General features: G+C 36.9%; 1 protein-coding gene across 2 annotated transcripts in view; it reads left to right on the top strand.

Annotated features, from left to right (window-relative positions):
- ENTPD6 (ectonucleoside triphosphate diphosphohydrolase 6) overlaps nucleotides 1-16,277 on the top strand; it is a 921,044-nt gene that overhangs the window by 851,942 nt on the left and 52,825 nt on the right. For both annotated transcript variants that reach the window (XM_044057700.1, XM_044057708.1), the window contains exon 11: nucleotides 6,256-6,396. In XM_044057700.1, coding sequence (XP_043913635.1) covers nucleotides 6,256-6,396 — 141 coding nt within the window. The remainder of the gene's footprint in view (nucleotides 1-6,255; nucleotides 6,397-16,277) is intronic.

The following is a 16,277-nucleotide window of genomic DNA, read 5'->3' as shown; positions in this document are numbered from 1 at the left end:
GTCTGTGTCTGGCTTTCTAGTGATGTATTTCTGTACCAGACTCCAAGTTACACTTACACTCCCATTTTTTCCATTGCTCATTAAGGAAATTTGCGTGACTCAGTGCAATGCACAGCCCTGCTTAAACACGCTTAATGACAGTAACTTGGCAATTAGTATGTTTTGCTTAAACCACCTGTGTTAAGTAACAGCTGTGTGGCTTGGCGGGTTGATGCACTGGTCTGCAGGTGCAATGGTCCTAGGTACAAAATAGGCACAGGTGTACATTTTGAACATGATTATTATTATTTCACACACTTATATCAGTATAGTGCCATTTAGCTGAGCTTAGTGACCCACATCACGCAAAAAATCTTTAAAGAAATGAAAAATGGTGAGATAGGACAGTGATGAAATGGGATGCAAGCAGGGGGAAAAACACAGTGAAAGGCAGGTAGATATGTGCAGGAAGGGTGTAGGAAAAAAATATAGCTGTCCATTTTTTGTACAGCAACAACTGTGTACTTTAACAGAATTTTTTAGATGAATTTGGACCGTCACCCTCAGAGAGAGGGGTGAGGACAACATAAGTGTGTTGTTGAGCCAATTCGACCAAATTAAATGTGTCCAGTGGACACATGTATGAAATGGAGAGCTATTTATGTGCTGATATTTTTTTTTTGTTGGGGGGGACAGGTGCCCTTTTTTTTTTTTTTAAGGTGAGAGTAGAATGTTGAGGAAAGGACATAGGTACATGTGGGGGTGATACGTTGGTATGGGAAGGAAACTTTTGCAGACAGACAAGACAGCAGACAGGGTTGGTGCGTGACACAAGAGGGGGTGAACACCTTGGTTGGGCAGGGTGCTGTGAAATCCCAGTCCCATGGAGTTCAGACACGGTAGCAGTGTTACTCAAGTCCTCACCCCTAGGACTGTCAGCACTGTGAACTTCACTGCTCCTGTAGAGACCGTGGTTGACACCGGCTTATGGGGCGAGGCTGCCACACTAGGATGGACAGCATGCCGTCCATCCAGCGTAGGAGTGCACTGAGAGTTTGGCGCAGCAGCCCACTCATTATGTCTGGCAGTTCCTCATGGGTGACATAATCATCCTCTCCACTTGCACTCCTAGAGTGGGTCCAACACCAGCCTGTGGGGCAGCACTCCCCGACAGCCCAGGTAGTGCAGGGGCAACAGATATGGCACCCACCAGGCTGTGGCTCAGATGTGCTGGGCCCCAGTACCATGGCTGGGGGAGCCAAGGTAGGTGGATCTCCTGAAACTGGCCTACCTTGTCGCACTGTATTCAATTAAATATAAGCATAAGGCAAAAATAATCATAACCAAACCAGTGTTAGTATTAACATAATAGAAGATAATAATGATTAACTGAAAGAAGTAGAAAGGAATATAATGAGGAACACAAAAGTAAATAAAGTAAATGAAAGGATATTAACAGCAAAGCAATATGAAATTATACATAAGGCCAACATAAGAGGTAATTACAAATTATTTATTATTATGATTTGATGTTAATATATATAATTAATAAATGAAAGTAGATAAGGGGAGGGGTGAAAGAGATAAAATACATCAGTAACTCTGCAGATAGTGTTACTACACAGACTACTACTACATACTTGTACATATAAAGGAAAAAGATGAACGTAGCTGCCTAAAAGTCCAACTTCGTAGAAGCAAATAACGGTAGATGTAGTCAAAAGGACGTAGTCAGACTACCACAAAAAGATATATAAGTATTTTATTAAAACAGAACAAACGGATGAGCGCTTTCGCGTACATCCCTGGTACGCTTCATCATATCTAAATTAATTAAGGCATCATATTGCATTTAAATAGTGTAAAAAAATGATTACGTAACCATAATCAAACAATTAATCAATTACATTGAGTTTAAATGCAGATCCAAAGTCTAAATAAACTAATAATAAATATAGCAAATAAATATATATATATATATATATATATATATATATATATATATATATATACATACACAATGGTTACTGTGTATTCTGTCAATAAAAATCAACATGCTCAAATAAAAACTTCATTAGAAGTCATAGCAAAAAATTCATAGAAATAATTTCATAAGAAATATATGTAAATATTATATATATCAAATAATCACCATCATATGTATATATTAGTCAAATAGAATGTATCTATACATGTATATATGTGAAAATATATACATGTATAAAACATTTAAATAGATCAATAAAGTGCATAGGATATTAAAACAACATGTTATACATAAAAAATCAAAAGTCAATTAAATAAAAAATAAAATAAATAAATGTAATAAATAAATAAATGGATAAATGTTTATTTATTTGTTTTATTTTAAACTTCGTGATTCTAGTATAGGTTTTATAGTGATGAATATATACATATGATATAATAAAATACTTATATATCTTTTCGTGGTAGTCCGACTACGTCCTTTTGACTACATATACTTGTACATATCTAAGATTTCATTTGTGAGTACACTAACTGCAAATATTGTATAGGTGCTGCACGTACATAGCTCTCAACCTGTTAGCATGTGACATTATGGGCCAAGCCCTACCAAATGGTGGTACAAAGGCACAACTACAGGGAACATTTTTACATAGTGTGCTCATACATTAGTAGCAAGGTGTTCTGATAATGGATTTGCCAATAAATTGCATTCCAAGTAATGTCATGTATATGCTAATCAAGGGCCAGCCATATGGGGCAGAAATTGTGACAGTTGAGAGATATTCGTGTACACTCATTACACTAGACAGCTGGTCATTTCTCAGTTGGCTGCCTTGGGATTAGAACCCACAAGCAGCGAATAGAGGAATAATGTGCACTTTATTTGAATATAATGAATTCTGAAAACACCATCTCCTTTAAGATTTTTATTGCAACATTTTGCGCGAAATGTACATTTACACACATGCATAGCTGTGTGTGTTATCAGATTGGAAACCAAATGCAGTGGCCACATGAATAATGAACATTTTATTTGAAAACATTGGTTATCAAAGCACCCTCTCCTTTTACACTGTAATGCTTAATGTCACATGAAATCTAACAGTTGCATACATGTATGGCTGTGTAGGACATCTGTTAACCTAACCTTATACCGTTCATTTACTGGATGCTGTCTACAGCATATTTCGGGGAAAATTATCAGAACTGCAGCTTGACACTTAATCTGGGTATTGCACTACATTTATTTCTGAAATTTACTGCTGCATTATTTATTAGTTTATATGTAACAGTTGACTGATATTTTATTAGAACACACATGCAGGGAATACAGAAATAATGAACACTTATTTGAAAAGATTACTTATCAAAGCACAATCTTGTTTTTAAACTTTATTGATAGTATTTCTTACAATCTAGCACTTAGACACCTGGATATCTGTTCAGGAATTCAGTTAACTTACCCATATACCATATTCATTGACTGAGTTGAATGTACAATATTATTTCAGACAATATGAGCAGAGCACAGGCTTGAAAATTACTCTGGGTATTGTACTACTTTTATTACTGACATTATTTGCTACCTTCTTTATTGAGGTACATGTAACACTTGACTGGTGTTAGATTAGAACACATGCAGTGAATACAGGAATAGTGAAAACTTTATTTGAAAACATTAGTTATCAAAGCACCATCAACCTTTAAAATGTATTGATTAATGCTGCCTCAACTCTGGTATGTAGACCATGGATAGCTGTGTAGGACTTCTGTTAACTAACCCATATACCCTGTTCATTTATTGAGTTTATTGAGTGCAACCTGAAGCATGTTTCAGACAATGACCAGACCTGAACAGTGACTCAATCTGGATAGACCCCAACATTAACTTTTTACACAGTACTGCATGCTTACTTGCTTTACCATTTCAGGTAGGCAGTGACACATTAAAGATGTAGAATGTCCCAGGTATGTCATACCTGGCTGTTAAGACTGCATACTCTGTAAGTAATTTATTGTATAGTTATCTTATGCATTAAATTATTACTTTGATATTTTCCTACTTCACATGATTGCCTTATCCTGGCCAGGTACCCTGCATAGGACTGGACATTGTGAACCCTTTCTTCTGCAGCTGTGGGAAGACAAGCAAACAATTACGCATACCAGTTTTGCACAGATTCAGCTTGTATATTTCTAAATTACTTGCAAATATACTTACATATCTGTGGGGTTTGCCCAGTCCTAGCCTCTTGGAACTAGGTGTCCAAGGTGTTCCCCTCATTCTACACTTCAGGTTATCGTAGTGGTGATGGCACTGCTCACCAGTGCAGGGGATACCAGTAGCACTGGTTAGTTCCATGGCCACCTGATCCCAGGCCTCAGACTCATACTCTAAGCTCTGGTAATCGCTTTGTAGCAGCCAGGGTTCGTAATTCTGTGCCAGAGTCCAGCAAACACTCTGGATTCCTGCATTTTTCCCCCTTCTGCTCACAAAAGCACACTCCTCCTCCAGCAATACCAGACATATACACAGCCAAGTTAGGACTCCAATGAATGATGTGAAATTCCCACATATTTAAATAGGCTGCATTCCCGCCGTTACACATCATGCTGTAACTTTCAAAAAAAGTGCAGTGACGCTTAGCATCGCGCAGACTCACAAAAACATGTGTAAGCTAAGCTTAGCAATGCAAAAATGGGAATAGACTATTGAACATGTTTAAGAGCTGCTTAGCAGTGTGCAACTTTTCTAAATGTAATATTTTTTTTTATTTTAAGCTAAACTGATGTTTCAGTCACCTGACACATTTTCACAGCAGTAAATGTAAAAAGTATGACTGCTCAGGACTCGAACCCGGGACCTACTACACTGTATGTCATGACTCAACCTATTTAGTCACTAGGATAGTAAAGGGAACTCGTATAGCTTCACATATACTGCAAGGTGCCTGTTAGTGTAGTGCAGCTTTGCTACATGGGTTTGCGTGTTGCTAAGCACAGCAAAACTACAACAGTTGAATACATCTGATTTCTATTTTTGGATGTCTAGCGGATGTCTACAGTATATGTAAGGGCAGCTAAGCAAAGCTAGTCAACATGCCACACCGCGCAAACAAGCACATGAAAAAAAAAATAATTAAAATTGAATACATCCAGTTTCTATTCTTGGATGTCTAACAGATGTGTACTGTATATGTGAGCAGCGCTAAGCATAGCTGTGCAGCGCACCACACCATGCAAACAAGCACATGAAAAAAAATTAAAATTGAATACATCCAGTTTCTGTTGATGTCTAGCAGATGTGTACTGTATATGTGAGCAACACTAAGCACAGTTGTGCAACATGCTGCAATGTACTAACAAGCACATAAATGTAAAAAAAAATGAATTGTAATTTCATGCAGTACTATCTGTTGTTCACCTTTCAGTCCAGGTTAATGGGCAGAAAGGTATTGTGTTGTGCTCAACTGTCCAGAAGTTTTCTAGACAGTCCACAAGTGCAGCACAGCTTCTACAGTGTTGCATACATGGATTCAAAATCCATGCTACTGTGCTCTCCCTCGGCAGCACGTCATAATTAATGTGTATGGTGTGCTGCAGAGGAGGAACCGTGGTCATGTACACTACTGGTACATTCCATGTAGGCTCTTCACAAAGCCTACACAGATTTTATTGAATCCTGGGGTGCATTTTTGCTGAAGCATAGAATACTGAAAGAAATGAATTGGCTGTAAATTCCATAGAAGAGTGAATTAGGCTGAAAAAGTAGCAACATATGGTAGTAAGATGTATTCCCAAATGTTTTAGTCAAATATGTCAATGAAACATTGTGAACATAAGCAGAAAAATTAGGAAGAGAGACTGATAGTAGAAGCACACAATCACAGCTCATCTGCTATCTTGGAATCCCCTTAAGTAAGTTATTGGAGTAATAGCAAAACAATTACACATGGATAACCAAGATATAATGAAATGTAAAGATACACAGGAAGGTTCACAATTACTTCAGGTCCATATTGTTCTACAGTGCTGTAATTTTTCTATTTTTATTTTCTTGTGGGCTGTTATAAGTACTAAGCCACACTGTGCAGGTGGAGTGAAGCAGTACTAGCAATGTGCTGGTTATTCATTTTTGCCTCATTCAGTAGGATAATTCTTACAGTTGCTGTGTACTTTTTTCTTTATTTTGGCTATTTACATTAACAAATTGCAACACAACTTGCATGATTAATATACTTGCTAAAGCGGCAGAAAATTTACTCTTTCCATATGGTTTTCTTTTAGGAGAACCTATGTATGAATCCTGTTACAAAAGAGTAGAAAAAATGCTTTACAAGAAAGTGCATAAAGTTGATGACATCGAAGAGGCTGAGTTTTATGCTTTCTCGTACTACTATGACAGAGCTGTAGACGTAGGCTTAATTGGTATGTATGTAAAAATGAAATGCATGTCATTTATTAAAGTTAGTATAAAAGCTGTTCTGTTTTCTTTGAGATAATTTGAATGTAACTGTTTTACTCCTGCCCGTAATGTACTTGTGCTGTAGTCTTTGTAAAGCAGTACATTTAGCCTGGTCATACTCTACTTCTGAAATACTGCAGTATCTTGATGGACCTTATTCTGTAAAAACCTGTTTGGTTGACACCAGTAGACTGACTGGGTAACTGTCTACATTTTTTGTAATATTACCAGTCTTAGACTAGCAAAAAAAAAAAAAAACTTTGACATACAGGTCAATGTCTCATGCTCCATATTTAACTTGAGACCATCTTCCCACTTGTGGTAAAAGTATACTAGAGGGCTGGTTCTTGGATTTCATTCCTGAATCTTGGCAGGTTAACACACTCCCTCATCTTTGTAACAATGACCATAGCTGCTTATTAAAAAGTCCAGTTAAAGAAGTATGCATTTCTTTAGTTTCGTAAGTATAAGCTCTCATCTTCTCTTAAAAATTTTAATACTACTGAAAAGTAGGAACATTCAGCTAGAAATTTGGACATCAAATTATCATAGACTTTTAATGTCAGATTACACATAACTCCACTTCTATTAAGAATGTGAGATACTACTCAGAAACACATTTTAAAAAGTGTATGACAAAAATGATAGAAAAATATAAGCACATTGTCAGAGACCATGTAAAATCTGTAGACTTCAGTAAACTGTACTGCATATTTTTTTCACAGTGTTGCAGAAAAAGGGAGTTTTGCAATGTGCCTCCACTTTCTTTAAATTATTGTTGTCACTAGTATGTTGGTGCTGTAGTATAGTTTTGAGCGTACTGGACACTTCAAAAATCACATGTCATAAGGGGGTGGTTCAGAAAAATATGTGAGGGGGTAAATAAAATCTGAAATTAAGAGCATTCCTCCAAAGTAGGGACAGTTAAGAGGTCTGCTGATTGTTATTAGTTGGGCTCCATTCGTTTCATCACATTGGCATGATGCCATTCCAGTTGTAGGGTAGATTTCACAGTTCAGAGAAGCAAGAGCGGGATGATAGTGTCTGCTCCCACTAGTCTGTTTTTTCAGACTCATATCCATAATGTAAACAGGTGCAACTTTCTTCTAACACCACAGAGTATGAAGTGTACCACGGTTTGCAGCTGTGCAAAACTAAGCACTCCTGTTCCATATTTGATCACCCCCCCCCAAAAAAAAAGTAATGTACCTGTGTGTATTAAAATGGAAAAAATATGTTTTATTTAAATACAGCAGACTGTTTACATAAAAAAGAGGTTGTCCAGTAACCTTTTAACACAATACAGCGGACAGTCAATTATCCAAACGTCTGTTATCGAAAACATCAATTATCAGAACCAGGCATTCAAAGTTTTCGGGTAGGAAAAATCATAAAGTCTGAATATGTAGACATTATACGTATTTGCTTGAGCATGTATTTTGAGCTTGTAGCCAGCTCGTGTGTGAAAAATATTCTTTTATTGTCCACTGGAATCGCTGAATGGTTGAATAGTGTATTCCTGCATGCAGAAAAAAAGTTTTTTATCCGGTTCGGTTATATGTTTGATTATTTGAACTACCCTAGGACCCAGTTAGTTCAGATAATTGACTCTCTACTGTAATAAAATTTTTATTTATTTTATTTTACATTTGTTTACTGGGAATGTCCAACAGGACCAGAAGCCCATTTTCAGCAGAGGCCCAGGGAGAAAAGCTCCACTACAAAACTATAGCCAATGTATAGAATTTACAGAAATAGCAGAAAAAAATAAGTAGTAGTACTGTGACACATTCCAGTGAAAAATGTATAAGCAAAAATGAAACACTCCAGTGAAAAGTACATATACGAAAAGATAAATACAGCAAAGGTAAGTATGAAGGCCATGTATTAGAACTTAAAGTTTACAGTATCCAGAGCTGAGTATTACTTTAACTAAGAGAGTCTTGCAACATATAGATGTTTTGTCTCCCGTTATGGTATGTGTGCATTTATGTACTTAACCCATACCTCTCAACTGTACAGATTTTCACAGAATGTCCAGATTTTTCCACATATTTTTGGTCCATTTTTCATAAAATTGTGGTTTTCTGGCAAATCATTATTTTCTAACTTCATTCTTTAATGACAGACATTTGAGCTTCAGACTTCATAACCTTCAGAAAATTCATCCTAATGCAAACTCTGTTATTCTATCAACTTTCTAAGTTTGTAAGAGCAGTATCTAAAATTTGTCCCTACATTTGGGCATTTGTCCCACTTTTATTTATGACTTTGCCCAGATTTCTTGCTATCAGAGGTTGAGGGGTATGATTTACCCTGCTCAGAAATTTTGTGATATTGGAGTTAATTGTTTTAGTTAAGGGTTATGCGGGGAATGCAGCTCACTGCAATGGTGGTGCTGAGGATCTTCAGCCAAAATAAGACTTCAGGCAACCATTTCTAATGTACCCGTCTTATGTTCTTAGCTGAATGTGTTTACATGTAAAAAGCATTTGATTTAGTGAACCAAATCCAGCATACATCTGTAACATATTTTTCCTAGTACAGTGAACATATATTGTATGTATTCATTTAAAACCAGTTGGATAGATTTTATTTATTTGATAACTAGGTGGATAGCCTCATCCAAAGACCAATTTCAGCTTTGGCCGTGGCCATTTCTAAACCAACTAAATCAAGATTCCAGAATTCAAAATACTTTCTCTACAGTCCCTGTTACCTCTCATTCCTCCTTACAATTTCCAAGTAACTCTAACTTAAAAGAGCAATCATCACATTCCAGTTCAAAAAGACTTCAGACACTTTTTTTTTTTAACATTTTCTGTATCTGGTTCACATTTTCAGTTTTTTGCTTTACCGTTTGGGTTTTCAACTGCTCCAAATATGTTTACGAACTGGCTAGCTCCTATAATAGCCCATTTTAGGTTACAGGGCATACACATTTTCTTTATTTATGCCAGCTGTTTTCTTGGCTGACAGTAATCCCTTCTTTTGTCAATGAATTTTTTCTCAATGTGGATTTTCAAGTGGATATAGAAAAATTCTCTCATTCCGTCTCACAAAATAGTGTTTCTAGGTTGCCTCCTAGTCAAATCCATCATGATGGTTTTCCTTCCTTAGTACAAAATGGACTTTAAAAGACACGTTTTCTGACATTTTCCAATCGGTGTCACACACCAGCCAAGGACAGTTTCAGGATTTTAAGATTCATGGCCTGTACAATTCTCATGATTCCTTTAACCAGACTTAAGAGAAAAATTCAATGGTTTTTCAAATCGGTTTGGACCCAACACCAGCATCCCTTCTCTCTTCATATTCCTATGCTAAATTTTGTCAAGAGGGAGATTCATTGGTGGGTGGATCAGTTATCCCTCACTCCAGGTGTCCTTTTCTCACCTGTGACCTCTACTCAGTGTGCAACCACAGATGCATCATATTCTGCATGGGAAGCTGTATCTAAAGGGGTGAGTGTGCAGGGTCTGTGGAACTAGCAATCCAAAAAGAACCATGCAAATATCAAAGAATTGATGACATTAGTAAATGCTTTTAGATTACTAAGCTATCTTTTGGAGTCCAGGACCTCTGTTAGTCATCAGACGTGGTACATAGACAGCAAGGAACCAAGTCTTGCCCTCTTTGCAGATTAACAATGCTAGCCTGTGAAATGGTCCTACAGTTCATTATGTTTGTCTGTCAGAGTAGAATTTTGTAGTAGACAAAGTGTACATGACCAGGCCAGACCCCCACTAATGGAAAGTACATTCCAGGGACTTCCAGGAAGTCATCCATCTGTGGGAAACTACTGAAGTAGATCTGGTTGCCTCCATTCACAGCAGACAGTTAAAGAAGTTCGGCTCCAGAACTACTCAATGAAAGATCTGAAAGACAGATACTTTCTCATTCCCATGGATAGGAATGTTTCTTTATGCTTTTCCACCATTTCCTGTGATAATCAGACTTCTTTTAAACGGGTCTATATTATATAAGCGAATGGATTGAATTGTGAATGCTATATAATCGACCCACAATCCCCGAAAATCCAAAATGTTGAGCACACAGATCAGCGATTTTTTCCCAGGGGAAAAAAAATCACTGATCCATAAGAAAAAAAAACAAAACCCAAAATAAAGTGAGGATCTTCATCCCCCATACACACACACCCCCAATGTCCCTACTTAAATACACCAACTCTGAGATCACACCACAGTGGAGAAAATGGCAAAGTCCCGAAAATGGCCCAGAAATTTTTTCCCTAGGAAACAAAATTGCTGTTCCATGCTTTTGGTATTTTGTCATTTCGCGTAATGATGTTCGACTAAAGAGCATTCACAATTCATTGCGTTCGCTAAAGTAATAGGGACCCTTTTAAACATCCAAAAGGGCTGACCAAAAATTATAGTGATAACTCTACTGGCATAAGAAGCAGTGGTTTTACCTTATTTTGAAAATGGCCAAGGGCAATTACCAAAAGCTTCCTCACAGAATGGACTTGCACAAAACAGGGGCCCCCTGATCCACCCTAACCTGCAAGTTATTCAGCTCACAGCCTGAGTGGCAGAATTCTGACACTTTGTTTGGCACTTTTTTTTTTGTTTTGAGGACATCCAGCAAGTAGGCCAAAAAAACCTGCCGCTTAGAATATCATGTATGTTTAAGTGGAAAAAATGTTCTACTTGCTGCCATAGTGTGAACCAAGATCCTTTTAAGGTATTGACCCCTTTATTTCTTCAATAATTGTGTGAGTTGTTATTCTGTGGCCTTTCTTACTCTTTCTTAATGATTTATCTCATGGACATTTTTACCTGCCTGACTATGAATCCCCCTTGCTTTTTTATCTCAAATGAAGCAGTTTCTGAAAGGGATTTTCCATATTCAACCACCTAGAAGACAGGTGGATCCTTATTCTGAAAGAAGAATATCTTAGGGCTGAATCACCATAACAGTTTTAAAAAAATATGTCGTCTTTGAGAACCAACCCTTCTTATTTGCCAAAAATGCTATCAGAGTTTAGTTTGAATTAGTCCAGGCATCTCTCATGTATTCTTTCCAGAATAAAAAAAATAAATAAATAATAGAAAAGGGAGAGAAAAGTATGCACACATACAAGACAAAGGACTTCAATTATTAATTTCTTATGAAGGTAAGAAAAAATAGATAATCTATATCTAAACAGACAGTTTTCAAATGGTTGCCTCATACCATTCAGTTATTGTTCTTATAATGCAAATACACTTCCAGGAAAAGCCAGTGCCAGTTCTGCAAGAGCTACTGCAACTCCTTCTGCATTCTGGAAAGGTTGGACTGTAGAAGTATTCTAGAGGCAGCAACCTGGTCTTCTCTTCATACTTTTGCCAGTTAATAGAAATTTGACTCTTTCTCCAGGGCCAGGGCAGACATTCTCCAGGGACTCCTAAAGTCTCACCCTTCTTCCTATTCCCTTTCTTTATAAGGTTTGGTATTCATCCAATGTAGATTAGGCTTTTGCAACAGCGAGCCAATGATGAACGCAGTGCAGTTGTCTAAGTAATCTTACCATAACAGCAGATGTTTCAATAGCTTACTGTTGCAGTATAAAGATCCTCCCTCCTTTCCTCTTGCTATTTAATGCCAGGGTGTGGGTCCATATATTCCCCTCTTCTCCTAAAACATTTTCTATTAGCAGGACTCTAGCTTTGTTTTTTGAGTGAGAAATCCGTGATTTTTTGCCACTCATACATTTGTTTTTATACCAGCTTGCCTTCAAGCTCTGTCATATGAGTGCTTGGAAGGTGTCCTAAAACTTTGGAAGCTGGTCAAGTCATCCCATTCATGGCAGGATACGTCCTATATAGTTTAGGCCACTGCAACAGTGATCTATAAGCATCTACTGATATGGTTATGTTTAGTTGCACAGCTGTACTTTCTTTGTTTTTTTCTTTTCCAAATGCTCATTACGTTTTCTTCTCCACCTTTATTTACTACTATGTATAGTATATATATCCTAATCATGTTGTTCAATTTTTCCAAGCTTTAACTTCCTTTAAAGACCTGCTCAATAGTTTTATGTATATAAAACTGTATATATAATGCTGTTTATATTCTTTTCCTAAATCTGCCCAAATGCCTAGTGTGATCTTGTCCTTCCCTTGTCAAACAATATGCTTATCACTGACTTCCAGTTAAGCAGGAATTGCAAGTCGTGAAACAAGTGTTTTAACCTAAACAACATTAATTTATTGCATGCCTCCAAATCTGGTAGTACCAAACCAGCCTATTCCTTTGTCAGGGTAGGTTTTTCCCATTGCATTCTTTCTCTTTTGTTATCCAAAATAAACTGTTTAATTTCCTTTTTTCTACGCTTCCATGTCTGATCAACATAAGGAACTAGCAAGACCAAAAACAATCACTTATAACTTCCAAAGTATTATCTTATTTATAATGTTTTGAGTAATTTTCTATTATTTCTTTAGCTGCTTGCTCAGTATCTCATTTCAACCATAATAATAAATTATCTACCTTACTCTACTGCTCTCACATATTTACTAATCTCCACAAAACTGACCTAAACCACCTATCGTCCTGTTATAATAAGATTGCAAAATTTGCCTGCAGTCATCCCCAATCATCCCCACAAATCTCATCACTGCTCTGCTCTCCAACAACTGAATTGGCCTGAGTTTCCCAACCTGTTAACACTAAATCACCTCATTCATACATACAAAATCCTTCACAACCCAAACCAATGCCCTTCTCTTTCTTCCTTAGTTGAACCTCAATTACTAGGCCCCTTAGATGCTCCAGACCAATGATAAGTACAATGCCCCCATTGGGATGTATCTCACCAACATCTGCAGCAATTGGAGAGACCCCAAAGTTTCCTCACCAAAAAGGAAGGACTGAATCTGTCATATGCTGCCAGAGATTGAAGAAACTCCAAATTGCAGCAGTCATACCGCGTGCTCTGCTCCAGTGGCATGTGCCCTGACATACAAGGCCATGTCCAACGACCAAATAATTAATTCCCTCAAAAAAAAAAGAAAAAAAAATCAAAAAACTGAAACCAGCTGCGATAAACTTACAGAACGGATATATATAGGACGGAAGGGAGAATCCTATCACTCAGAGACCCTATGCTGTGGAATAAAGAGCACCTACATAGCCTAGTAGAACTGATGATAAAATTAACCCAGTCTCATAACTGCCATGATGACTATAAAATAGCTAAGGCCTGGAATGCTCTCCCTCAACATATTCAAAACACTCCCAGCTATTTTCCTTTAAACCATTACTAGACAATATCTCAAATCCAGGTGGATTTGCTCCTCCTGCTCTCCTGGATGATCATGTCACCCATTTTACTTTATCTTTTTTACCTCTCTAAGGACTTTTTTTTTCTCCGGCTGTTGCCCATGTTCTTAAGTTTCAGTACATTGTATGTACATTTTTTAATATATCCTACGTCTGACATCTACTCTGTTGCTTCTCTCTTAATTAATTTCTCTCTTTGATTTTGTTTAGTTTTATTATTTGCAATTGTTGCTCTCAACCTAATTTCTTTATCTCTGGACTTCTGGTTTTTACTTATTTAAAATGTTTGGATGGAGTGTATTATTATTATATGTGTGTATTTTTTTATTATTTTTATGATGCTATAATTTTTCTTGATTTTTGTATAATCCATCTTTACAATTCTGTTTTGAATGTGGAGTTTTTTGCTCCCCGGGTCTCCACTGAAAATGGGCTCCTTGGTCTAGTCAGACTCTATCCAGTTAACAAATGTAAATAAATAAATAAGCCAAACACCCAAGTATCCTGTTTTGTCATGACCCCACAAAAGGCAAAATATCTGCACCAAGTCATGTGTTCAGGCATAATTCATTACTGTAACCTTTGTTTTCATTCATTTACTTTATATCCCGGTATACTGATAAATTGCTTCAGTTTATCAAATATAATTTTATACAATGTTCTGGGTTGCTAACATTTAGTATTATGTTGCTGCATAAAGGGATGTTTTCTCATTAATAGTTCTCCATTTCTACCTAATTATATTTGATTACCTTGTGTCTCTGTCTGGTGGTTCTAAATGCAAATCAAAAATTAATGCTGAAAGTGGACCAGACCAGGCTAGTTCCTCTTGTAAAGGTGTGTGCTTTAGACAGCTAACCACCACACTTCTCCCTAGCTTAAGCACCTCTGTACAAAGTAAACATTAATGTTGTCCATGTTTGTGAAAACCTAGATTTCTCAAACGGTCTCTTCAGAAATTCCCAAGTTACTCTGTCAAACATTTTTTCAGTGCCCATGCCTGTTAACATAAGTATATTAGTATTCAATGTATCCTAATGTATGTTCATCATTAGATCATTGTCTATAGTATTCTGTGCTTATATGGGTTATATCCTGCCCAGGATATGAGAACTGGCCAGAATCCAATGCTTAAAGCCACCTTCCATGCACCCTAACTACTGAACAACTCAAGGAAAGTGATATAAATTCAGTGATTAGGGCACCAAACCTTCATAACTTTCTTGCCATTGAAGTGCACTCTTTTCTGCAGGCTTAGAGTTATCAATGGTCAGCTACTACTTCTCCAAGACTGAGCAGATAAGTACCCCATTGAGGAAAATCTTCCACTTTATAATTTTTGTGAAGAACATTTTTTTGTCTTTTCTATCACAAATTATTGCTAAAAGCTAGGACAATTTAGTGGTTGTCACTAAAAAAAAAATAATTTAAAAATTAATTTTTTAGTCAGAATTCCATGTTGAGAAAATACCTTACAAATTATCATTTTTTTGAGAAAAGTTTTACTTTTCTGTTAAAATAATAGCTTATGCTAGAAGTAAATATTTTGGGGGTTGTCACTAATATTGTTAAGTCAAAACTTAAACATTTAATTGAGATTGTACACAAACTGTCCAAGGCTACTCATTTATCAGATTAGAGACACTGACCAGGTTTTGGGCTCTTCAGTTTTCCCCCTCACCAATATGCCAAAAAGAAAAAAAATGTATGGAAGTCTACAGTCTTCAAGTCATCTTCCTCATTGCCTCAGGTGTTGATGAGTGACTCTAGTGTGGCCATTTCTGGTACTCACACCACTCATCTCTTTTTTTCTTTCTTTCTTTCTGTCCTTTTAATGTTGTGTCTTGAGAAGCCACTGATAACCAAGAGACAGGCACATCCTCTGTGACTGTATTGGAGAAAGGAGCGGATTATATTCTACCAAGAACCTGCTTTGAGAATCTTGATTCCCATGGGAGGTACCAGAGTTTGAGTTGGTCTTTTCTGGGTGGTCTCCCAAAAAAAGAAACAAACTTAGACATATTTCTTCTCCTGGATCACATGGGATTGACAGGGACTATTGTCATGTGCTTTTCTAAGGATTTATTTCTACTCTTTCAGTCCTTCATTCTGAGGCTTAAAAAAAGACTTTTCTCATCCTCAGATTCTGATTTTCATGTTGAGGGACATGAATTAGATTTGATTTTTATTTCGGTTTCTCAAGTTCCTACTCCACAAGAGGGGGATGTGACTCAGAGGAAAGTTTTTATTCAGATTCTCCTCCTGAAGAGTTATCTTCTGGTACTATTGCTAGTAATGAAGGAGTTGTTTCAGTAGGAGCAAAAATTATTTCCAGAATCTCAGCAAAGATATTACGATGATCTAAAGGTGGATATTCCTCAACCTGCAGTTGTGTTGCCAGCATTAGAAGATGCTTTCTTTGCATCCATCAGTTAGCTTAACAGAGTCATCTGCCCCTCAAAAGGTTTAATACAAGGTTCCTCAGACCCACAAATCTCTTTTTTCAAACCCTGGATCAGACCCTGCAGTGATGTTTGTTGGAGCCATCTTCTACCAA

The sequence above is a fragment of the Protopterus annectens genome, chromosome 1.part2 (genome assembly GCF_019279795.1).
Source record: "Protopterus annectens isolate FY-2018-M chromosome 1.part2, PAN1.0, whole genome shotgun sequence".
Taxonomy (NCBI): Eukaryota; Metazoa; Chordata; order Ceratodontiformes; family Protopteridae; genus Protopterus; species Protopterus annectens.
The sequence above is the reverse complement of the archived record's forward strand: the minus strand, read 5'-3'. Positions and strand labels throughout refer to the sequence as shown.